Raw genomic sequence first — 27,786 nt, forward strand, 5'->3', positions numbered from 1 at the left:
TCACAGAATGACGATAGTCAGTTTTAAATGACGAAAATATTCATGTATTTTCGTCATTTAAAACGCTAATGTTTGGTAATGTACAGTGGTTGCTAAAATTGTGGACACTTTTGGAAATTGTTTTGTTTTTGAACTTTGTACGCTTATAGAAAATGTTACGTTTCGCAAAATGCAAACTTGTATATATCATTTTAAAGAGAATTTATTACTGAATTCAATACAAAACACAAAATTCAATTATTTGCAATACAAAAAAGTTATATGTACTTTAATATAAATAAAAAATACAGTTATGAAGTGGTTTGTAACATCTAGCTTTCCTGGCCAATCACTGTTCTTGTTCTGAGAACCAATCAAATGTTAGTAACTGCCAGTAGAAGCTGACATCATGTTTACACTTGAAACAATTCATTATTTTGCTTTGTTCTGTAGAAGAAGAACCTGTTTCTTATACACTGCAATTACAAGTAGGAAATTTTGTAAAAAATTTTAATATTTAATCAAGAAACAATGACATCAAATAAAAGAGTAGATTGGACACCTAGAAAGAGATGTAATATTATTGTGTTACGAGAAAGTGGTCTTTCCTATGCTGAAATTGCAAGACATGTGGGTGGTTCAGTGACTACATCTGGAGTCCGAAAGTTTTGTTTACGATATCAGGAGACAAATTCAATAAAAAACAAAGAAGGAAAAGGCCGAAAACGGTGCACCACATCTATTGATGACAGAAGAATAAAACGACTATGTCTCCAAGATAGTAAAATGTCATCAGCAGCCATCAGAAGTGATCTGAATGATGCTGGTGTTTCTGTCAGTTCAAGAACAATCAGGAGAAGATTAACAGATGTTGGACTGAGAGGTAGAATTCCACGAAAAAAGCCTTATCCTAATTTTCAGCAACGAAAAAAAAAAAGACTACAGTGTGCAAAGGAACACATTAATTGGACAGATGATTAGTGGTCACAAGTTATATGGAGTGATGGAACTAAGATATCGTTATTCGGTAGTGATGGGCGAAAATATGTAAGTCGTAGAATAGGAGAAGAGCTACATCCTGACTGCATTCAAGCAACTGTGAAGAACCCAGTTAGTGTTATGTTTGGTCATGCATGTCAGCAGATTGTATTGGTCGCCTTCATGTCGTCGATGGGACACTGAATGCCAGAAAATACATTGACACTATTCTAGAACCAAAACGTGTACCTTCCATCAGAGATCTCTTTCCCAACAATGCTTCGTTTATTTTTCAGCAGGATTCTGCTCCTTGCCACACGGCCAAAATATCGACAGAGTCGTTTCGTACAAAGAACATTAAATTATTGTCACGGCCAGAAAACAGTCTTGACCTCAATCCTATCGAAAATTTGTGGCACCGTTTCAAAACTCTTGTCCGAATGAGGCGCCCATCAAATAAAAGGGAACTAATTGAGGCTGTAATTGTTTCCTGGCATCATGTAATAACGAAAGAAGAGCTTAAAACTCTTGTCAGCTCAACGAAACGTCGATGTGAAGCTGTAATCAAAAATAAAGGGAACCCTACTAAGTACTGATAACTCACTGCAATAATCACTATCTAATGTATATCGATAGCTATTATCGTTTAACTTTTTTTGTATTGCAAATAATTGAATTTTGTGTTTTGTATTGAATTCAGTAATAAATTCTCTTTAAAATGACATATACAAGTTTGCATTTTGTGAAACGTAACGTTTTCTATAAGCATACAAAGTTCAAAATCATAAAAATTTCCAAAAGTGTCCACAATTTTGGCCACCACTGTATATGTTTTAGCAATGTCAAATTTAAAAAGAAAATTAATTTTATGCACACAAGGAAATCTAACTTCTAATACTCTCTCCCAGTTCCTATCCTTAAAGTTTTATACTCGTTATGAAATAATAAAATTAATTATAAGTTTGACTCCAGTACCATAAAAACGACCGGGATATTTAATTTCAAAATCTGCAAAAAAAATGCTAAAACATGAATACTTGTATCATTTGAAACATTTTTGCAATTGGAAGCATGCGTCTACGACCAACGGTTACGGTTGCGAAAATAAAAGACTTTTGTGGACATGGTGTATGTTCCTGTTATTTGTATATTACTAATGGATGGTTAAAATATCTAAGATAAATATTTGTATAAGCATAGGTAAAAAGTTTGATAGTTAAAGAGGTATATACGAACATATAAGTATTGGACAGTTAAAAAAATATCCAAAGGATATCTTATTATTGTATAATTAAAAGTTTGCTAGTTATACACGTATATAATGCTACTGCCCAGTAAAAGAGATATATACAGGATGTCACAAAAGTTCATGTGCAAATGGAACATATGGTTGTGTCAGGTCATGAGGAATCAGAATTGCGTAGGAACTGGGGGTCGGAAAAGCAACAGTAATCCGCTAGAGGGCCATCTTATTAGTGGATGTTCCAGCAACGACACGCCTCAACAAGAGGTTCCCGCATGATGTAGCTCCCTCACATTTCTACAGGAATGTACGTCAGTTCCTGGACTGGATTGCCAGAGGCGCCCCTGTACCGTGGCCACTGCGATTCCCGGACTTACCCCTCTGAATTTCTACGTCTGGGAATACCTTAAATATCTAGTGTACGAGACACCCGTTCCATTAGACATTGACTTCATGGCACGCATTCTTGAAGCGGCGGCACGTGCCCAGGAGACTCTGGCTAATTCGAATGAGTTCGCGAATCCATGCGGCGCCGATGTGACGCATGCATCGAAGCTTGTGAGGCCAATTTTGAGCATTTGTTAAAACATTTCGGTGTTATCTCTTCTTTGCGTGACGGTCACGATGCAATTTCACTGTCACGATCGCGTTCCCGACCCTATGTTCCTCTGTAATTCTGATTTCTCATGACCTGACACAAACATATGGGCCGTTTGGACATGACGTTTTGTGACATTTCGATTTTTTTCTACTGTCCTGCTTAATCAATAACAGTCATGGGCTTTGATAAAAGATCTCGATTTGTAGAAAGTTTTAGAATTTTCAAAAGCAGGAAACATGAAAAATCAACTGTGTTCTCGCCGGTCTTCCAATTACGGAATTTTCACTTGTTAGCTAGACGTGCTAACATTTACGTCACGAGAACATGCATGAGGGAATGCAATAATTCTTTAAAACATAGTTGTTGTACATCTTCTCAATTGACTGTTAGCTACCTGTGTTGCTATGTTTAATTAGTTTGCATTTAGAGTAAAAGCTAAATTTTTAAGAAGTCTACAAACCTTTAGAAAAATGCTAACATGTAGGGATTTTACATATAAATATTAGATTTTCTATTAGCAGACTGCCATAAAAGAATGCTAATTTCTACCATTCTGCTGCTTTAAAAATTTCATTGTGGTTATTATATTTAATATCATATTTCAAAGAATATTATTGGTGGATAAAATTTCATTTTCTATTGGCCAAGTGACAAGGCAGCTTCATTATTACTGCCAGCTGATTCATTACCTTTACTGTAAAATGTATATATTTCAGTGTTAATGCTGGAGACACTAATTAACATTCAAACGGAAAGCCTAATTCCAATTTCTTCTGACTACTGCTTCTAAGTCATCTGACAACTTACAAACATTTACAACGCTCGTTAGCAGAATAAATGTTATTTTTAGTTGCCTGTACGAAGTAAAAGTAGTATAGTAATCGCGAAATCGGAGAGTTCAGTTTTTAATATTCGTATGTGTTAGTATATTGTGAATTTTTAGCTTTAAAATGATTGAATTGTATGGTTCTTATCTTCCGGTTAAAGCTTTTGTGCCTTTAGTTAATCTGCATGCAATAGTTGTAGAATTATCAACAAAAGTTGTTTAAGTGCGACTAAGCCTAATCTTTTTACCCTAGCAACCATATTTGTTGCATTTGAAACTTAGCTAAACAGTGAATTAAATCAGTTTCTGCATCTTCAGTGTCCTTTTGCCGACTGAGACCACAAGTAAACTTTCAGTTTTGTGTATCGAAAAATTTGCCTTCTTGCCCGCTCGCCGTATTGGTTGTTTTTGAGCAGAAACTCTAAATTTTAATTGTTAAAATTGCTTTTTTAATTGTTTTAACTGTATTTGGTGGTTTACATTTTTCAATTTTTAGTAAAGATATTTTGAGGTTTTATGTAATTTTGCGTTGTTGCGAAATGAGAACTGAATTAATTGAATAAGAAATATACTTCTAATGAAATTCGAGGAAATAAGTTTAAATGAAATGCAGGAAAAATTGCGTATAATTTAATATTCCGTACAAGGTAACCATGTAGTGTACACATCAGATTTTTTTTTAATCGTATGCCTGCTGGCAACCAACCAAGAAAGGCGTCTAAAACCTTTCGGACTATTGTGAAACATCACACAAAAGTCAGTGTTGTTTTTAATTTTTCTATTGCGACCTGAACTCTTACAACCTCTTCCCTGCGCTTCTCGTATCAGTTCCTCCTTGACGGTAATCCTCACTTAAGCAGACGAGTATTTCTTGTTTTGCATGCAACTTTAATTAATTAATTAATTAAATTTAATTTCGATCATGATAAAATGGATTTCTTGTTACTGAGTATATATTGGCTGTCTAATGTTTCAGCCCAGCATTATCATGAACACAAGAAATAATAGTAACCTTCTCAAACCCCCATGATACTGACAGGAACGAGTTGACGTATTTATTTAATTGCAGTTTCAAAATTTAAAGAAAAAAAAAAAAAAAAAAGAAGAAGAGAAAAGAAGAAAAGGGAGGATAGCTTGATAGTTAAATGAGATAGCGTGAAAACTAAGAATTGTGCTTTCGATCTTTTTAATGTTTAGACAAGGAAGCTAAAATATCAATTTAAAGTAGAGTTACGTTTAAGATGACTACGTACAGATTCAGACAATGCTGATCCTCTTTAGAAATTCATCTTACAAAGGTAACGTTTAATACTAATATGTATTTATAAGGGGTGTTCAAATGAAAAGGTACGAAACGTCGTTACAACCAAACCGGTTGAAATTTGATTACGCCGCTTTGGCATAATGCAGTGAGACATCTAAGGACGCGAATGCAATATCCGACATGGCTGTGCGCAAGCGTAAGCACCCGCACATGACGCTTAGTGAAGCAGGCAGTTGTGTATTTCGTCCAATTGGCGCGGCAGTGCGTGTGATGACATCTTGGAGTTCACATTGCAGAATTCGACGATTGAGGAGCAGCTAGATGTTACCAGATATCTGATTGTGAAAGGGGTTAAACCGGCCGATATCCATCGCCGGATGGTAGCCGTATACGGAGCTGACTGTGTGTCCAATAAGTGGAGTGCCAGTTCTGCTCAGTATACGGCCACCATCCGACAATGAATATCAGCCCTTCCACAGTCAGATATCTGGTAACATCTATCTGCTCTTCAATTGTCGAAATTTTGCATTGTGAACGCACTGCCGCATCATTTGGACGCAACAAACAAGTGCTTGCTTCACTCCGGCGTCATGTGATGGCTCTTGCGCATGCGCACTACCATGTCTGATACTGCATTCGCGTCCTTAGATGTCTCACTGCCTTATGGTATAGCGGCATATTCAAATTTCAACCGGTTTGGTTGTAACGACGTTTCGTAGCTTTTCATTTGAACATCCCTTATAATATTAATAATATTAGACAAGTCTTAGTCGAGAAATGGTCTCCAAAAAAGAGCTGACCGTATTTCTCAATAAGTAACATTTTTATTGAGAAAGTATAATTACTGGGGTAAGTTTTCAGTTTTCTGAAATGATGGTTTTGTTCATTTGAAAAATTTATCTCTAGAGAAGTGAAGATGGGAAACATTCATTCAATTACATAAAATTATTAGATGCTTATAGATATTCATTTTTTTTTTTAAATCCCTTGCAGATTCCCAAGCTTTTGGACTATCTGAAGCGAGTTATAAAACTGAGTTGCTGCAATACTGCAGCTTGCATACAAGATGTTATTCCAGGCACTGTGCTATGCCCAAACCTTAACTGTAATGAACGTTTAGAGTTTTCTTGGTGCCGTGGTATTGTTTGTTGTCCTGAGCGGAATCCGAGGAACCATTGCTCGTATTGTGGATTATGCTGCTTCTCCAATGGTCGACATTGTCTGGTAAGATTAGACAATTGTTTCCTACCTCTCTTACAATTAATTCTATTGCAGGTAGTGCCATTATGCAGTAACTGCCAGAGAAAACGCCACACCGAGATGAATCAAACGTAGTGCCATGCAAATTTGCATGGCAGTGCAAGTTATGAAAATAATTGCATTTACCAACCAATCAGACAGCTAGCACTCAAGATACCAGCATAAAAAACAACGCTTGAAGCTATCAATTTTAGCTCCGTTCCACGTTTAATTCGCAAATTTTATTACTGTTTACAAGGAATGAAAAAGACAAGGTAATGCTTTTAAGATAACATCCTATTCAGTATCTACAAACAGAAGAGTTCACGAGGGGCGAAAGGCTAGATTCATGTCAGGCCTTCATACTGCTGGCTGATTCTTTTGCCATATGTAGAGATAAATGCACGTTAATGCTACAATAATTCGCGAAAATGTCAATCTGAAAGGAAATGTTAAGCTTCATACGAGATTCGATGCAAGGAGAAGGACGCCATAGCAAACTAACTGTCGCGTATAACGCCATGTAGTATCTGTCGCACGGTTTAAAACTGGAGACATCTTGCGGAGTGTATATGGAATGCTTCAATATCGACGCAGAGAGTTTTGCGGCACATGGTTAATTTGCCCTGTGTATAAGTGAATTGCGCATGTTTTTCAATGAACACATAAATTTCCAATTCTACACACTGATTTGTATTTCTCAGCGTCACCTTCAGTTATCCGGCAAACTATACATAAGTGACTTGTAAGTAAGTAAATAAGTGAATAACGACAAGCAAATATTACACAGGAACTCTTCAATTATGTGAACAGCACATAGGATGTACATTAATATACCCAGTTGATAATGTTCAGTAGAATGCATCTGAATAACTTCATATATCCAAGTTACCACTGACTACTTTTAAAGTTCTTCTCTGAAAACTCAGAATCACGATGCATAAAACATTGCTAAAGTACTCATCAAGCACAGTAAAAGTCTTGACAGGGTCTCTTTAATAATCACAGGTCACAAATATCCATCTTCCGAAGTAACTTTATGAATTCCGTTGCAAATTTTAATACTCCATACAGGTTTTTGGCTAGGGCTGGCGATAGTAGAATGATCCGCCAACTGAGTACAAAGGCTGGTAGTTATATAACAGGCGGTACAGCAACTCAGCTGGTGGTAAGTAAATGGATAATTTATGTTTGGTATATAGTCGTTCTTTATAAAGGCTTTTATAAGCCATCGTCGTGAACGTTTTCAATGATGCAGCAGAATTACACGGAGTGCAGAATGGGACAGAGAAGTCTTTAGCGACGAATCTGACTTCTGCCTCACAAATGATGATCGGAGTATGACAGCGTGGATGAGACGTGTTGCTATCATTTTCGAGTGACATACGACTTCTCACAGTCGTTCATCTCTACAGCGAATGACGGTCAGATTTAACGGGCGCAAGCTCTGCGAGTGCCTTCTTTTGGGCAGGTCGATTTCTCTATCACTTGACAACTGAGCATTTGTGAGACCTGTTTAAATGCCGGTTACATAGCACCCCTTCTCCAAGAAGCTAAAATTAATTGTGGGTTCACATAATCATCATGTGGTGAAGACATGACTTATCGATTAGGTGCAACGATGTGTTTAAGAATATTTTGTACGATATGGTGTCACAACATCTTATTGATATTCTAAATTTCTTAATATTGGGCATCTTTGGAAAAATTTAATTATTAAAATTTGATTATCTTTCAACGTACATTTAACTGTTTCCAATCATTATTTCATGCTGTGGCATTTCCTCTGTCAGGCAGTATACAAAAATCTATGTGCATTAATCCTGTCTTATTAAAATGTTTTTTGAGAAATTCTAAAAGTGAACCTAGTAATAATGCCACATACTGTGGCCGAAAGTAAAACTCCGATGCCTACTTTTCTGTACATTATGGAATTCTTTATAATCGAAAGGAAAGATATTTAAACAAAATTATAAATTCATTTTTTCTATTTTTTTTAAATACATATAAATTCAAAAAACAGTAACTTGACTTGCTGAAGCAAAAGAATTTTGCTTTAGCAAAAACCAACAATTTCTCGTCAACAACCACCAAACCAAGAATTCGTTGTGAGTCATTCGGGGTCAACCAGTGACAGTGGTGTGGAAAAGTACAGTGAACTTAAAGAGATTTTAAATTTAGTCAAAGAACACTAGTGAAAAGTAAAATAAAATTGAATATTTTAAAATTAAAATTAATTAAGCGAGCATTGGTACCTTTCAAGGATGATGCACAGGTTCATTGCACATTAGTCAATCTATGGCCCCTGTTGTCGAGAACTATAGTAAAAGGAGACAGGTATTAAAATTAAATCGAAGCTCAACATTGCTTGCCAAACCTGTTAGTTACCATATCCCGTCAGTAGTCACTACTATTCAAAGTCACTGCGACCGTCAATTTGATGTTAGGTAGATATTTAAACTAAAATTAAATTGCAGCACATCGGAGCATTTTAAGAGTTTGGCCGCAGTAACTTTCACTTGGAACACACTTAAGATCCAATCATAAATCTCTACTGAAGGGGCAGTGGTTTAAATTTAGATATTTGCTTCAGTACAAAATTAATTCAGAGTACACCGATGGTAGTAAAGCCTGTTCGACTTAAATGCCCATTAAGATCACCGAAGGTCTGTAGATTGAGGATCACTTCACGTCAATCCATAAATCAACGAAATGGCCTATAGGTTCAGTGTAATCCCTGGAAGGCAACGCAATTAATGCACACAAGTATTTAAATCAAATCAAATCAAATCACACCAATGCTCATTAAGATATTTGTTGGCCACTAGTGCCTATCAATGTTCGAAAAGTTCACAAAATGATGTACAGTTTGCAAGTTACTTGGACGCAGCTTTTAGGTCACCGATGGGAGGCCCTGCAGTAAATTTATACAACTCAACTCACCAGGGAGAAGTGGCACCTAGATCCAGCTTAAGTTAGTCATACGCGGTTAATCGTCCCCACTCCTGGGGGCGATCCCACAAAGCATAACACCTCGTGGCAACATTTGTCAAACCAGAGGATGATAAATTTTTGGTATTAATTAGTAAAATAGCGGAACATTTGAATTACTAAACTTGACGAGAATCATCATTGCTTAACTTCGCTAACAGCCTTCTTTGCTCTAATACGTGTTGCATTATTTTTTTTTATCGCGAACTGCGATATCGATTTTTTATCGCGAACTGCGATATCGATTTTTTATCGCGAACTGAAGTGTTATCATTTGCGGGAATGTAATTGCTACATACAGTAGTTTCCAAAACTGAAGTTACAAACATATTACACCACTTACACACTAATATTTAAAAACTGAAATGTCATATGACAAACTATATGTACAGTTTGAGGAAAGTTAAATGTAATGTAAGCATCTGGTGGCTGTTAAAAAGATACGTATTATTAAAAAAAAAAAAAAAAAAAAAAAAAAAAAACCTTAAAGAAAGGCTTTGAAAAACTGTTTTGAAATCTGCGATGTACGTTTGCGAAACTATATTTCTTACAAAAAAAAAATTGCTAAACTGATAGATTTCAATTAAAATAAGTTATTGCAATCATTTAGGTGTTGGTTTGGGATCAAGAACCAAAGGTTACGAATGTCTTGAAATTTGCATTCAGGTTATGACATTATCTTCATACTACAAGTAGTATCGCCAGAAAGCCCAGCTAAGGCCATCCAAGAGCCATAAAACCAGCTGAAGATTGATACATGGCATTAAATGCTTGACTGGATAGAGAGGCGCTGGCTAGAAAGCTCCCCGGAACTTTGTTGCTGCTTCTAGAACAACATTATCCAAGCAAACTGTATACAGACACTTACTAGAGAAGGCCCTTTTCGCCTTAGCATTATCTATTTTTTTCAACAGATCGCAGAAGAGAACGCTTATAATGTCGCGTTATCAATTCCGACTTTTCTAAGTTGTCAGCATAATAAAATTCTTCCGAAATTCCCTGAATGAAATTATGAGAAATGTTTGTTTTGGGGGGATAAATAATTGAATAACATGTTAAATATCTCGGGAGCAGTATTTTAGTTTTAATTTCAGAGAGTCTCTGCAGAAGCAGTCCGAGTCTGTTCATTACCATATCTAAAATAGTTCTCCCTTCGGTGTTTCCTATTCTTCACTTCTAAAAGTCCCTCGAAGTCTCACGATTGGAAATTCCCTTTCCAACGATTATTCGACTGCCCGAAAGGGCTGAAGCCCGGACTGCCCCAGAAGTTTGCTGAAGTGCTTAGTTCCCTTCTCATGGGAAAACAAATCAGTTAATTATGAATACGATGCTGTAATATTACCCTGTCTTATGTGGAGATAAGTAAACCATTCTTGGACACAACAATCTTAGGATATTATCATATTCATTGATGAGCCAGGATTTAGCACAAAAAAGGACTTTGGATGAATCTTGTAACTGAAGACAGTTTGGGCTCGCTACCATTTCTTCAGCGTAAGAGAAGACAATCAATTTGGTGGGAATCGTATCCTTGCACGAGAAGGCATCATGTTATACGGCTGCATACCCCCACATGTCTTTGATGCACTGTGATTTTACAGCTTTATAGGGATAAAGTTCGTTGATCTTATGTTGAGACATTTCTGAAAAGCTGTTGAAATGAAATTATGCGTAATAACGGGAGGTCACGTGGATTTCAAGTGGACATCAATCCTGTAAAGCTTGTCTGAAAATTTCTCAGAAGAGCCATCTTACTAAGCCAGCACCATATCAGAACCTTTCAGACGTTAAAGTTACATGTTTAGAGTTTGTAATCTTCATTTTGGACACCAGTTTATTTACAGACACATTTTTGTGGCTGAAGATTAAAAGATAACTGAGTGAATAACTCGATTTATGTTTCATACTCTTTTTATTATAAATTTAATGTGCATAACTGCAAACTTTGTGGATGCTTTTAAGGTGGCTCATACACCTTAAACCCCTTATGATCTTCGAATGATGTGACTGTTGCAAGAATTGGGCTATTTTATTTATTTTAAAAGCAATTACTTCCAACTTTTTACAGCTGACTACATAATATAGCTGCTTTCGAAACTAGTAGCCAGAAAGTTTGTGTTGCCACAAATAGTTTTGTAATTTATCCGATTTGTGACAAAATGTTTCGTCACGTTTCCACCTTGTGCCCATGATATTTTAAAAATGGCTAAAGGTACAAACTTGAAATTAGATGGAATTATTTATATGGGCACTATTTTCTAACTGAACCAAAAATCTGATGAATATTTTAATATTAAAAAATTTTATGAACGAAAACATTCCAGGTTTTTTTAATAATGTACATTTTATAAACTCAACTCCAAATAAAATAAAAATTTAACATGAAATTTTTAGAATTTTAGGTTCACAGTAGTTTCTAAATGTTATAAAAGCTATATATTAAATATCGAATTAAATTATGCAACAGAATGTTTGAAACTGTGCGCGCAAGTTGGAAAAATGACGAATAATTTTGTCACAAAGCGGATTAAGTTATAAAAATATTTGTGGCAACACAAACTTTCTGATTACGATTTCAGAAAGCAGCTATATTATGTAGTCAGCTGTAAAACGTTGGAAGTAATTGTTTTTAAAATAAATAAGTTATCCCAATTCTTGCAACAGTCACATATTCGAAGATCTTATGGGTTTTAAGGTGTACGAGTCCCCTTAAAGAAATTCCGCTCCCCCTCAAAAAATTAATTTTCGAGAAATATCTCTGCACATAATCTTATTGATTGCCTTCGTAAGTGAGAAAATAATCAGATAAATAACTATTAAAAATCTTCGAGATTTCCCCAGTTTCACCAGTACGTATATATTTTTCCTTAAGATTATACACATATATTACGTTATATATTTTTCCTGAGATTACTGTCATAGCTTTGCTGGAGAAAAGAATTCGAACATATTTTCTTTGAAAGTACTGACTATTAAAATTAAAATGTTTTATGAATATATCTCCCATGTAAATAGATGCTTTTGATATTTTTTTCAGACTTGTAACAGATGTTATACTGTGACACCAAAATGTTCCAAATGTCCAATATGCCGTGACAAAGTACTTCCAGATAAGTCATCAAAGAATAACGATTCTACTCAGAGAGCTGTGGGCACCAGCACTCAGTTTTCAAAGCGTAGCTCGAAACCAGAAATTATACTTTTAGATACGTCTTTAAGTTCGAAATCTAATGTTCCATCCAAAGAGCTTGTAGAATCTGATCGCTTTCCACTTGCATCTTTCGAGAAGAAAAACGAGAAAACGACTAAAATTAATAGTAATCATGAAACTAATCCAAATGATGAACGTCCTGTAGAAATCAAAATAACAGGAGAAGGGTTATTTATGATGGCAGGCACAGAAAAATGTGAAGGTCAGAATAGTGAGGAATGTGTCCCAGCAACAACAGAAACTGGTGAGCTGATAGCCAAGAACGCATTTAAAAAATTCTCCAATGGTAATGGAATTGATAAGAGCTATGAAGCACATACTTGTACAACTTATTCAAGTGTGGAGCTTTCACCAGAGATTGAGATAATAAACGAAGTGCCATTTATAAAGATAGAGGACTGCGAAGGTAAGAATTTTACGGAATATTTTTCGTCTGTAATGGACGTTAATATAATGGTAGGAAAACCCGAAAAAACATTTGAATTACTTCAAGAAGTATCCAGCAGAAACGAAATCGCTCCGGAACAGGAAGAGAATGTTAATACTGATGACGAACTTTCAAGCCTAGCATCTTTAATTACTGCCAATATAGAAAAGTACGAAGATCAGAGTTGTAAGGATTATTTTTCAGTTGCCGAAGAAATTGATAATGTGATGGGTAACAACGAAAGAACGTTACAGACATCAAACAACAATGGCATTAACATTGACGGTAAAGAGATTGTTAAAATTTGCAGCACCGCTGAGAGTGAGATACCTAGCAAAGTGCCATTATCAATGGCAGATAAAGAAAAATACGAAGATCGCAAATGTACGGAATATCCTTTAATTACTACAGAAACTGACAGTGTGATAGCTGAAAGCGAAAGAACATTTCAGTCATTGCAAGAATCACTGTACAAGAATGAAATAATTGAAAATTACGAATCCCGTGTTAAATCCGATTCAGATGAACTGCGTTCTATGAAAAATAACACATCATGCAAAGTGCAATTACAGGCAGACACAGAGAAGTGCGAAAATCATAGCTTGATGGAATATCCTGTAACTGTAGCGGAAGATGATAGGGTAACAACGAAAAGTGAAAGAACATTTCAGTCATTGCAGGAATCACTCTGCAAGACTGAAATTAGTAAAAGTCATGAAGCAAGTGTTAAACTAAATGCAAATGATGAGTCTTCCATGGGGAGTGAGATGTCGAGCAAAGTGCCATTTAAGGCAGATGCAGAAAAGTGCGAAAATAGTTCGAATTATACACAGTATTTTTCAACTCTAATAGAAGTCAATGGTGTGATAGTTAAAAATGAAAGAACATTTAAGACCTTTCCACAAACATCCAAAATTAACTAATAACAAAATATTCCTCCAGAGAGTTTGCGAATTATGATGCATTTAAATTAATCATGTCACTAATTTAACAGTTAAAATACCTAATAGCAGTTTAAGCTTTTTTTTATAAATTTACAATCAAAGATCAATTAGTTTACAAGTTTTGCGATAATTTATTTGTAACTTAAAATTAATCATTTAAAGTATATGACATTAAGTAAAAATTGTTGCTCAGTCAATCAAGGATAATATTCTTATCTCAAAGTGTGGTTTTTGGACATATAGAGTAATGGAATGTAGTTAAGATAGTTAAAAATTATTTTAGTTTCAGCTTTAAATGGAATTTTAAAATGCCATTCATGTTGCAATTTTCATAGTTTATCATCTGTTAATTAATTTGAAAAGTTTATTTGAACTTAATATTACTTTTTTAAAAGCATTATTTTGTATATATTTAAAACAACTATTGTATATTTTTTGTATTCTGTTCAGACATTATACTTTTGAATACATTCCCAGACACACATTATACATCTCTACTTTATATATTTTTATAAATTTGAAAATTAGTAGTATTATGTATTATTAGCAGTATTATATATAAGTAGTATTTTTGATCAAGCTGTTTTGATTAGTAGTAGAGTTGAGTTTTGAGGAATTAATTTAGAATATATTAAGTAGATTAAAAAAAAAGAACTGGAATTTTTTTAAAATGGGTAATTTTCTTGTAAATGTGAAATATTGCATAAATTGTTGTTTAATTTTGAATAAAAATATTTGTTATGATTTCACAATTTCATTCATCCAAGAAAAAGCTTTTTTTATTAATTTACAATCATAGGCCATCTTAAAATTAATCATTTAAAGTGTATGACATTAAGTAAAAATTATTACTATGCTACAAATTATTACAGTCAAGGATAACATTTTTATCTCAAAAGTGTGGTTATTGGACTTAAGTAATCGAATATAGTTAAGAAAGTTATTTAAGTTTCAGCTTTAAAAAAAATTTAAAATGCCATTCATGTTGCAATTTTCATAGTTTATCATATGTTAATTAATTTGAAAAATTTTTTTGTACTTAATATTACTGTTTTAAAAGTATTGTTTTGTATATATTTTAAATAACTATTGTATATCTAATGAATTCTGTACAGCTATTATACTTTTGAAGACATTTCCAGGCACACATTATATATTGCTATTTATATAGTTTTATAAATTTGAAAATTGTAGTATTTTTGATGAAGATGTTTTGATTAGTAGAAGTCTAGGTTTTGAGGAATTAGTTTAGAATACATTAAATAGATTTTAAAAAAGAACAAGTTGTTCTGAAATTGAATTCTTAAAAATGGGTAATATTCTTGTAAAATGATGTCATAAATTGTGATTTAAGTTTGAATAAAAAGATTTTTATGATTTCATGAGTTCATTCCTCCAGGTAAAATCTTTTTTATGAATTTGCAATCAAAAGCCAATTAGCTCACAAGTTAAAGTTAAGTGATAATTTATTTGTAACTTAAAATTAATCATTTAAAGTAGATGACATTATGTAAAAATTATTATTCCACTCAAATCAAGGATAATATTTTTATCCCAAAAGAGTGGTTATTGGGCTTACAGTAATCGAATATAGTTAAGAAAGTTATTTAAGTTTCAGCTTTAACAAAAGTTTTAAAATACTGTTCATGTTGCAATTTTCATAGTTTATCATATGTTAATTAATTTGAAAAGTTTATTTGAACTTAATATTACTGTTTTAAAAGCATTATTTTGTATAAATTTTATATAACTATTGTATAGTTAATGAATTATGTACAGATATTATACTTTTGAATACATTTCGAGACACACATTATGTATTGCTAATTTATATATTTTTGTAAATTTGAAAATTGTAGTATTTTTGATGAAGCTGTTTTGATTAGTAGCAATCTAGAGTTTTGATGAATTAGTTTAGAATATATTAAGCAGATTTTAAAAAAAAAAGAACAAGTTGTTCTGAAGTTGAATTTTTAAAAATGGAAAATATTCTTGTAAATGTAAAATGATGCATAAATTGTGATTTAATTTTGAATAAAAAGATTTATGATTTCATGACTTCATTCATACAAGAAAAAATTTTCTCCATGATTTTCATAAGGCATTTTTTAATTCGAATCATAAAAAAACGAAATGTTTTACATTGGTTAATTTTCTCGAGTCCTTCGAACATTAGTCAGCAATTTACTTTAATTTCATAAATAATGTAAAAAAAACAAAACAAAACTATGTTGTTACAAAAATAATGAATTCTTTAAATTTGGTTTTCAGGTATCTTATAAACTATCTTAATTTCAAGCATAACAGCCAAATTTCAAGTGAGTATCATTGATATATACATTCTGTATTGTTACCGTATTTGCTTAAATGTAAGACCTTCCTTCTTGTTATACTTTTGTTTCTAAAATTTCATAGGGTTCAATTAGTTCAATATTTCGATAAACAAAATTGCAGAATCAAATGAAGTTTAACTATCACACTACACAGTATAAGTATAATACTATACTTATACTGTGTATCTATAATAGTAGAAGGTAAACCACACAAGTGATTATCGTATACACTCTTTTGCAAAAAAAATCGAAGCACCGAGAAGGACTTTTGCGATCGTGACGAAATTTGGTATGCAAAAACATCTTGATCGAACATGCAAATGATCAAAGTTTGAAGGCAAATAAACAGGAGTTGCGATCATAGCGCGCATTTCTAGTGCGTAATTCCCAAAGTATAAAATCAGTAACAGAGGCGGAAAATTTATCTTTTTTTTTTTTTTTTTTTTCGCGGCCATTGTAATTCCGTACAGAAGCAGGTAAAGATGCCATTACGATGATATCGAAGACCTTACAGACAACTAAACTACTTCCAACGTGGTCCCATTATAGGGTTGCGTGAAGCTGGGTGGTCATACCGAGCAATTGGCCACCACCTGCAGCGCACAGATACTGCTGTGAAAAACTTTTGGCAGCAATAGTTGCTACAAGGAAATTGCTGATGAAATGAAGGCTGTGGAAGGTCCAAGGAGCACAAATGCGAGGCAAGATAGGATGATTGTTCGACAGGCCAGAACCGCTCAAACGGTATCATTGTCTACTATGATACGGTATCATTGCCACGTCTGTACCTCCCGTGGTAGTACAGATGACAGCAGGGCCGGACACCCGGACGGCTTTCAAAGACTAATCGGGTATAGTCCGGGACCCACTCCATCTAGAGCATAACATGTTTACAACATAAAGTACCTAGAGTTGCATTACCTACACGACAGGAGAGCATTGCATGGCGACATAACATAGCTCAGCACAGACATAACATGGCATAGCATTCGACGGGACATAGTATAGAATGCAGTCATTGCATAGTGACATAACATATTTACAACATTAAATACACAGCGTAATGTAACTTACATGACAGGTGGATATAGTATAGCAACATAACATAGTTAAGCATAGATAAGACATAGCGACATAACATATTGTGGTTACATATTTACAACATACAATTCGCAGTGTGGCATGACCTATGCGACAGGTGGACATTGCATGATGACAGGTGACAGCAGTAGTAGCTTAGCGTAGAATAACATGACACAGCATTAACATTGCACCATCATGTGACATAGCATAAAATAAGGATTACATATTTACAGCATTAAATGCACAACGTAACTTAACTACATGAAAGATGTGTATAGCGTAGCGACATACCATAGCATCTCATAGACATAATATACATAGTAATGCGACATAACATATTGACATCACAGATTTACGACATAAAATGCACAGCGTCGTATAGCCAGCACAGCATACAGAATATAGCCTTTCATATGAACATAGCTTAGAGGCATATATATTGACAATACATTTTTATAATAAACAAAAGAAATATATATATATATATAAACAGCATAACATGACTTGTACAGCAGGTGGGCATAGCATAGCATAGACAAATGTGATTGAACATAGCATAGCATATTGTCATAGCATACATGGACTACACAACATTTCATACAGAAACATGACTTTTTGTGAATTAGTACAAAAAGACAAAAACAGGACGTCAAGCAGTACATATGTAGTGGTACCTAAATATAGACTTACTAAGCGAATATTTTGCTGCACATAACTTAGCTCACTACTTGGAGTTTCTTAGACATCATTCTGCTTGATACAGCTCTTGTCCAAGCGCTTCGAGCTTATCCATTATACATTTAATTTTATTTGTAAGTGCCGGTTGTTTTATTAGAAAGCGCTTGAACGGGACCTCAGATCCACCGAAGCTAATGTGCCATTTCTGTGTTAAAGGGCATTTCACAAGATAATGATCGGGCGACCCTTCATTGCCGCAGACACAGATTTTGGTGGTAGATATGCCTCTGTCTTTGAAATAAGACGGGAAAGGTCCATGACCCGTTATGAAGCGCGTGAGGTAGGGTGCGAAGATTACCCGATCTGTCGTCTTTTTATGTATAAAGTCATGAGTTCTCCGGCCTTGTTGGATTGTATCCCATTCCTCCCACCACAGGCTTAGGGCCGTTTCCCGCGCTTTGCCTTTTAGGTGCGATTTCGGCAGCAAAATCGAAACTTCTTCTGCGTCCTGATTTTGGGCTGCCTCCTTCGCCAATTCGTCAGTTTTCTCATTAGCCCGTGGTAGCACAGTCCACCATCTCACGATGCTTGTCTGAGGCGGGGTTACTCTCACAGAGGCCTTTAAGACGTTTGCCTTTGACTCCGCAACATCAGCGGTGTCGTCTGGAGTAGAACAGCTCAACAATATGTTAATACCCTCCTGCGACCGGTTGCATTACCCTTCATGGCACGTCATCATGGGGCCATTTTCCAACAAGATTTCGAAGCGGTATGTGCCAGGCCACATACCGCTCGCATATCTCTGGACTGTCTCCGTGCGGTTGATATTCTTCCTTAACCAGCAAGGTCACCAGACCTTTCAACAATCGAGCATGTTTTGGACATGATAGGCCGCCAGATTCGGGTACCACAAAATACCGCAGACCTGGAGCGACAACTGACGAATGCCTGGCAGAATGTGTCGCAGGATGACATTAGGAACCTCTACCACTACTTGCCTCGACGAATTCAAGCATGCATTGCCGCCAGGGGCGGTTCGACCAACTATTAATTTGAACACTCAATGGGTGATTGTAAGCCGTGAATAGGTACTATAACCTTGATTTTTTAATCATTTTATTATCTGTGTATGAGCTATGCACATATTCAATTTCATCAAAAACAACGACTTCCTTCATAGGGCTTCGATTTTTTTGTAAAAGAGTGTATATAAACTGCATATCTACAAATAATTATACTTTGCACGTCTAGCTCAGGGATGTGAACTTAGACATTCGTCCTCTGTAGTGATCACTAGTATGCCTGAAATAGTAGTATGCCTGAAATCACTAGTATGCCTAGTGATAATGTGAAACAGTCTTTTCTTAATTTTTCTTCATGTACTGTGGTAAAACATCAGATTTAACTACACACACTGGCAAATGAATTAGAAAATCAAGATTAATATTTTATTTGACCACATTCTGCACGGATAACTGCTCTGATTCATTTTGGCATCCAGTCTACATGCTTCTGGAGTGCGTTTACGCCCAGAGAAAATACCGTGCATTGACTATGCAGCTTTATAGATCTTGTAAATTAGATAGAAGAGGAGAGTGCTGTCGGATGTGACTTTCCACCATATCCCCAACCCATTTCTATGGGGATAAGATACGGCCTATGCGGTGGCCAGGGAAGGTGTTGGAAGTCAGACGGATGTTCAGCGCAGCAATTTTGAACACTTCTTGGCACGATGTATAGCTGCATTAACGCCCATGAAGTATCCGTCGCCATCAGGGTAAAGATGCAATATTGCAGGGTACATCTGATCTGCTAGTATATCTAGGTATCTCATGGCTGTTTGTTTACCCTCGAAGAGCAACAGGGCGTTAGTTCCATGCCAGCAGAACATGCCCCATATCATGATACTCACACCAGACCCTTGCACAGTTCGAGTAAGGCAAGATGGATTCATGGCCTCATGGGGTTCTCGCCAAATTCGGCGTGTTCCATCTGTGCAAAAGAAGGTGTAGCGTGATTCATCCGACCACATTACCCTTTCCAATCCTCAGATGTCCAGTGTCTTCTTTCCGGACACCGCTGCAAACGAACTCTTGCATGTCGGGCAGAAACGAGTGGTTTTCTCACAGGCACCCGAGTATGCATTCCTATCCTCTGCGCATGGCTAGAGCTGAAATATGTTGGGAAGAGCCTTGCTTGACGATGTGTGTCAGCAAATAAATCTGTATTGCAAATAAAATTTTGAATGAAAAATTTTGTAATATATGTAGCAGGAGTCGGCAAACTTGTAGCTGTGGCGTGCCAAACCAATCTACCAATATGATTCAAGGTGCCGGACAGTTTAAAATTTATGGACTTGGTCAGGTATCACGACCACAAAAAAGCTTTAGTGGCGTTTATTTTCTTCATTATTATATTCGTATCATAAATTGTGCAAAGTGTAACTCCTCACCATCATGAATTTTATAAATACTGTACATATCTTCCCTTGAAATTGTGTTGTGTAAGTGTTGTGCTTATTACTGAGACAGGACTTAGTTTCTTCTGAGAAAGGACTTAGATTATTATGTGGAAAGACTTTGCTAAAAACGTTTAATTTAAAGCCAAGCAGTTTGTTTACAAGTCATTCAACGAGAGGGGGGACCGCTCATGTGGCTCTCCTCGACGAATGGGAACAGACCTTTTACTCACTTATTGCAATTATTGTATTTGATTCCCCTGGTAATGCATGCAGAGTTAGGGAATGGAGATCAAGAATACATATTTAGAGTTCTATTAGATATTGAATATGCATAATTTAAATGTATTTATTAATATAAATAAAGAAAATAAAATATAACCCTTCCGTCAATGTAAATATAAAATTTAAAGTATCCATATATTATGTATTACGTATTTTTAAACACATTTATTAAAATAAGAAAGAAACAACATACGGTTATAACATAATAACAAAACAAGGCTCGTAACATCATTCACTTCAGTATTTTAACTCTTTGTTGCATCATGTCCACTCTAGTAGACAAAAGTTTAAATTTGTTTAATCTTCTGTAAATACCTTAACAGATTCCATTCCTGTGTTTATTCCTTCTATATTATTAGAACTTTTCAACTGTCGATCATAGATGGCTGTATACCATCACTAAGCATTACTATTTGGAAAAGGGCTGCTACTTCTGTTTCCAAGTTAGTACCATTTCTCATAGTAAACATTATATAATATTGCTTACATTTTCTTATACTTCACGTTATTGATTTCTGATCCATTATGATCCATTTTTTGTCACATTTAATTGACTAAAATTGAAGATAGGTGAAATTTTGGAAGGAACTCGAGCTTTTTATGACCATTCGATAAGAAAGACGAAAAACGATTAAAACTTCGCCCCGTTCTTGCTGATATAATGTGAGAGAATTAGTTTATTTTTCTATCGAAATTCTTTACGTGGGTTTCACATCGCATTAGATTGAAAAATGTATAACTATGAATCGCATTTTTTGCATCATTATTGGAGAAGGATTACAGCAGTAACGTTCTCTCTGTTGTTAGATGCATTACTCTCAATCTAACTGAACTGGCATCCGGTACTTCCGCTAGTTGCAAATAAATATAAGTATTTCGTTTTAAATCTTCTCGAATGATGCAGACTATGTCTCCTGAATAAGTCAGTAACGTGGCAGATAAAATTGGCCTGATGTATTTTGATCAGAGAAGCCGTATATTTACTAATATTAGAGCTTTAAGAATACACATTCGAAACATATAATGAAATAGTAGAATCCAAGAAAGTGTTTCGGCGTTTAAGAAATTGCGATAGAGTTACCTTGAGTGGATGCTGATGAATGTTAATAACTGATTCTCTTTCAAACGTTCAGAGAGAGACAGACACATGTTTACGAAATTATTATTGATTAAACATAATGTCATTATCCCTTTTCTGGTAATATAGAAATGTTTAAACTCGGATTCAATTTAAATCAACACTACCGTAAGCGGTGCGTACAAAGGGTGTTAATCAACGCAGTAGTATTGCAACACAACACCAGTCATCTAATATATTACAACGGTAACTCAGATGTCCTAACAGCGATACACATTATAAGTAAAATTATGTAAATATATGCATAATGTGGCTAAAGTTATGGTTCAGAACTCGTAATTTTCAGTATGGAACTAAACTGTAAAAAAAAAAAGGGGGACAATTTTTTTTTTTTTAAAATTTTTTATCAGTTGAGAAGGAATTTTTCATAAGAGAAATTCGTTTTTTCTGCTGATTTATTGTGATAGTTACAGTATAAGGTATTTTCTCCCTTCTTTCTTCATGCCTACGTGGTGTAACGGTTAGCACACTCGGCGCGTATTCGAGAGGTCCAAGTTCGAGTCGCGACGAGGGCACTGCTCATTTTCCATGTCCTTTGCATCAAAATAACCTAATGTCTCCGCAACAGGAAAACGTGTATTAACTGATTGTTGGAATCAACAACTTCTCTTTCCCAAATTTTTGTTTTATCGTCATTTCTTCCCTCGATAAAAATGGTTTATTGAATTATAGCAAAGCACTCGAGGGCTATCTGTCTAAGGGAAGGGATGCCTTTGTGGAGACTGAATAGAAATTGGCTTGTATACGCGTTACGCACGGGGAAAACCAGGAAAACATCAATGCAGCCGACCCATTCACCGGAATTCGAACACCGAGCCGAACTACCAGGTTTCAACAACTTGACCGCTCGGCCACTAATGGACCAGATTAAAATGTTAAGTTGTAAGGCATATTTTAATTTTCTAACAATTATTTTAATTTCAATATACTTTCCTATCGATTCTTGTTTCCACTTACAACTCCCTACCATAATGAGTTTTTAGAATCGCGTCGAATGCAAATGAGTTAGAAGTAGTATTTAAGGAAAGTTCAGCTTACTTCGCGAGAGAGAGCTAGGAATCATGAGTAGAGCGTGTTTGTTTTCCGGCTAAATCTCTCTTCAAGCTGCTACGCTCGGCCATCTATTACGTGCCTTTTGATATTCACCGGCTAGTTTAAATTAAAGGCAAATTGCGTTAGATATTTGTTTTAGCTTCAACTAAGTCTCTTAGTTAGTTATAATTTAGTCTTTATTTCTTAGTTTAAACCCGAGTGGAGGCTTTGTTGTAACCTCGAGAAAGCGACCAACTGTTCATCTTATTTTCAGTGAAATAAAGGGTAGGTAAGCCTTCTTGAGTCTACGTCTTTAGTTGTTTGAACTCAGCGATAACTCGCTAACGAGTTCACTAGGTTCCTCAACGTTCATTTTAGTAAAAAAAGAGTAAGGAACAGTACAAAGTGACCCCTATGAAATATTTAGATTACCATTAGCGCTCTGTGTTGCAAAGATTAACCCACTGTTGCCTACAAGTAATCTAGAGAATTTAATCTAGAGAAGTAGCGTCTATTTTTTCTACTTAAAATAAGCTTAGTAATAATAATAAAAAAATAATTTTATTCAAATTTCGTTTTAAATAATTGCTACAGTTTGTTCACTACAGTGGACAGCATGCATATACGTACATGCACACAAATCTCTTCCCAACGATTTACGGTCATTGCATTTGAAATCATTTCCTGCCTCGTTTGCAGTGATCGTTACCATCTTCTAAATGGTAAATCTACAACTGACATGTACATACAGATCCCCCAAAATACCTTTATTTCGTCGATTGTGATTGAATTTATTTTGCTACGATTTCGTAACCTGCACCTATTGGATTCAAATGTCAAATGTTATAGAAATTCCTTGCCGAACGTAAACATTTCCAGTGGTGTTTTGGCTCGATAAGCAGTCCATTTGGGTTTAAATTCACTCTTTTCGGTAGATCTTTATCTATCCACTCCACAATTTTCTCAAGCTGACATTTAAAATAAAATGACTAATTATGAATAAAAAATGGCAGTAGAAGAAAGTGTAAGCAATATTATATAATGTTTACTATGAGAAATTGTACTAACTTGCAAACAGAAGTAGCAGACCTTTTCCAAATAGCAATGCTTAGTGATAGTATACAAAAATTTATGATCGACAGTTGAAAGTTCTAATAATATAGAATGATGAAACACAGGAATGGAATCTGTTAAGGCATTTACAGAAGAATAAAAAAATTTAATCTTTTGTCTACTAGAGTGGACATGATGCAGCAAATGGTTAAGCTGAAAATACTCAGAAGGAAATCTGTGGACCGCAAAAGACAGTTTACAATATTACACGTGATACAGAAGTAATACAGCATCCACTGGCAGCCAAATGGCTAAAGCCGCGCTACTCCGGCTTAGGAGCGTGTTTATGCGTTAAAGATGAATGAGCTCTAGCTGCATGAACCCTTGGCGATCATCCTCATGCTTTGCATATATATGTTTGCGACGTATTTTACTGTGCGAAACATGTTGTTGCTATATATGGCGATATTGGAAGTATCAATCCAAACATATTAAACAGCTCAAGTATCACACAAAAACAATGATATATAATAAAAAAAGAACAAACATTTAAAGTAAGAACCAGAAAAAAATGAACACTAGGAACCAAAGCAAAAAGTTAAAAATTTAAATAACAAGGAAAGGAACATAGGATATGTAGTCTTTATAAGGAGTTCATGAAAGTTCTGTCATTCCAGTATAGTTTGCTTATCTCACCACGTTTCGGAGATTCTTTTTCTAGTTCTGGGCATATAAGAAGATGTGTGTGTGTGTGATTATGGCAAATCCTCGAGGGCTATCTGCCTAAGGGAAGGGATGCCTTCGTGGAGGACTTTCTAAGGGAAACTGGCTCGTATACACGTTACACATATATAAGAAGATGCTCTGCATTTATGATGCCCGAATTACAAATTTGGCAGATACTAGATGGAATGATGCCAATTTTATTAAGATGACGTGTCATGCAATCTTGGCCTGTTTGCTGTTTGAAATTTGCCACAGTCTCTTTACAGGATTTTTTGACGAAACTTTTTCCAAGTGTCTTGAATGTTAGTCCAGGATTTGCCTGTTGCTTTTGCTGCCTGGTCAGATTTAAGAGTATCCATTAATTTCTCAAAAATATGCCTGTCAAGTGACTCTGGAGCAAATGGTTTGTTGTCTTGTGGCTCAAGTGTTCCTCTCTAGTGAGTCGCCTTTTCGTTACTGTCGTTACCTACATATGAAGCGATCCATTGAAAAACGATTGTTTTGTATTTATAAAGAAAGTTCAAGGTTTATTTTATTTCTGCGATAATATGGGTATCTGTGTTATGATTTATAACCACAACCTAGATGGTTGCTTTGGAATTGACTAGAATAACTGCTTTAGAGAAACAATTGATCTTTATCTTGAGATTTTCCAGAGCTAGTGAGATTGTGCAAAACACAGTTGTTAATATTTTGCTAACTTAATTTTTGGGAAATCTTAGGGCATTACTGATAAAATTACTTTTGCAGAATTTTCAGCCATTTCACATCAGCGTACAGTAATCTGAGACGAATAAGAGGATTAAAAGTCAACCTTTTAAGTAGTATGAAAACGCTTTAGTACTTCGTAAGATGATGTTATCATTTGTAGAGCAGCATAGGTAAGGTAAAGTCATGATAATTTCTCTAAAGATGGCAATTTACAGCCGACATTAATCCGCTTGACAAAAATCATTGACAAGTGCAACATGGACATTCTCAGAGACAACAAAGGCATTTGTAAACATTTAAGCAATTTCTTATCATTTTCATAACCAATTCTAATCCCTGTAATTCTTTGAACAGTTCAGGAGAGATTCAGATCTACAGGAAAGAATTTGATGTGGATAGCATGTGACTTCCTTCTACGATTTGTTAAATTATACACAATTCTGCTGCAATTAACTTAAATTTATTTTCTCGAATTGCTCTAACTTAATTAACCGATTCCTCGAGCAAGCTGAGAATGACATTAAAAATCGAAAAATGTTGAAATTAAATATTCCGGTCAATTTTTGTCTAACGGGAAACTCGTATTTTTATTTTTTCGTAACGTGTATAAAATTTTCCCAAATATAAGTATAGGAACCGGAGACAGCGTTAAAAGTTAGATTTCGTTAATTGCCCAAAATCATTATTATTTTTTAATTTGACGTTGCCAAACCCTGCATATTTCCTTGATTAAAATATTTCTGTATTTGGAAGTATATGATTACGATTATTATGGACAGCAATTACAAAAGTAAAAGCCGGGTAACGGTAATAGTTTTTATTACGCGCATCGACAATTGAATGTCATTACGTGGACTTGTTCCCGACTGATATTAGGCCAGTCAAAAGCAGTGAGCGGCCAGTCAAAAGCCATCTTAGAGATGGTCAGCTCACATGCACATCGCTAACCTGGTCCACTAGGGCCTCCGCCCCAGCAAACAGAGACCACGGCGGGGTGGAGCTGAATGCTTGGAGTTTTGACTGATCGTCAATGGTGTATCTACCAGTACTACACGGACAGCCCTTCCCTTCAGGCTTTACTCAGAATACGGAGGACAGCGTGGATTGGATATTCAATGGTCCAGACGCTATTCCGCTAATGATACCTTAGTTCACGAGGACTTACCAACCATTAAAACCATGAAAGGTTGGGATAAACCTTTCCCAATAGATCATCGGGATGTTTGATACTTTAGTTGCGTATTATTGTGTTCGGCAGGAATTTATCCTGATCTTACCAGAGCTTATCACGGAATCCCAATAGGGGCCTCACACATAACTGCTTTTTATAATTGTTTCGCCATAAAGATATGAACAATTGAGATTAATAAAATGAGACATCTTGACTCTGCAGACTCACTGGCGGGTGAGAGTGCGATGAGCTGAAGTCCAGTCATGAGCGAGAAAATAGTCATGTAAATCCCACTGAGCAATCGTCAAGAGTAGTTAAGTCTTGAATATGATCACCGGGAACCGCCAGGCTCAATATTTTTATATCCCCCGTGGCGGAGAATGCCTAGGTACAGATCCATGCCAGTAACTAACGTTTTGAGACGACCCCCCCCGAGGAAAAGTCCGGCTAAGGACTTTTAAGCTGGGAAAGGGTGTGTGTATATATATATATATATATATATATTTTAAAGATACATATATATATATAATATATATCTTAATCTTATATATATATATATATCTTAAAAGAGTGAATCCATACTAGTTAAGTTATATTTTGAAAGCTGTTTTGAAGTAACTTGAAAGTTAATTGTTAAAAATGTTTTAACGGGGACTGGAATTAAATCATGAATAACAAAATTTCAATTGTAAAAGGAATAAATTAAAGGCAAGAATTAAATTAAATGCATGTAATCATTGTCATTGATCGGAAATTAGTTGACTTTTCAAGGGGTACAAACCAACTCCCGTTCAATGAACAATAATTAACAAATAAATACGAAGGTGTTTCGAGCAATAAGGCTAAGCCAAATTGGCAATTCAAGTTAGGCCAAATATTTCCGTGAATAGAAGGGATTATGAACCAATGCTGATATTCAAAGAACTTATTCCTATTAAGCATTTTAGCCAATTCAATTTTGAATGAAAAGCCATTTCTATAGTAAAATTTCGATAATGTATTTATATATATATGTTTTTATTTATATATGATTTTATATATATATGTAAGATATAAAAATATATGATAGCTGTTTCATAAAAATAAAAATAAATGGCGCCTCAAAATTAACATTCTAAATTTGGTGATCTGCCCCTAAATTCATCTCTTCTCACAGGTTCCAGATTTTTCTATCTTACGTGACGTTTTAATGCAAATGCCTCTTGTCAAATCAAATTAATTCTAAACCAGAACTCTGAAATGAAACTTTTCCGACTCCCACCCTTCTTCCTCTGAAGTTCTATGATATTCTCCCCTTTTTCCGCATAGCTCTCCTGCTGGCAAGATGCTTTTAAACTATGCTGCTGCTGCTGCTTACTTACTTAAGAGGTGATTTGATATGCGTAAAAAAATAAAGATTGTGATTTTTCAAGATA

General features: G+C 35.2%; 1 protein-coding gene across 1 annotated transcript in view; it reads left to right on the top strand.

Annotated features, from left to right (window-relative positions):
* Window positions 1-15,566, top strand: part of LOC118192324 (uncharacterized) — a 57,075-nt gene extending 41,509 nt beyond the window's left edge. Inside the window, exons 7-8 of the mRNA XM_035363265.2 lie at window positions 5,885-6,115; window positions 12,159-15,566. Of these exons, the coding sequence (XP_035219156.2) occupies window positions 5,885-6,115; window positions 12,159-13,682 (1,755 nt within the window). The 3' untranslated portion in view covers window positions 13,683-15,566. The remainder of the gene's footprint in view (window positions 1-5,884; window positions 6,116-12,158) is intronic.
* The last annotated feature ends 12,220 nt before the right edge of the window (window positions 15,567-27,786 follow it).

Source organism: Stegodyphus dumicola, chromosome 9 (assembly GCF_044657685.1).
Source record: "Stegodyphus dumicola isolate Sdum_Otavi_A_Nest chromosome 9, ASM4465768v1".
Taxonomy (NCBI): domain Eukaryota; kingdom Metazoa; phylum Arthropoda; class Arachnida; order Araneae; family Eresidae; genus Stegodyphus; species Stegodyphus dumicola.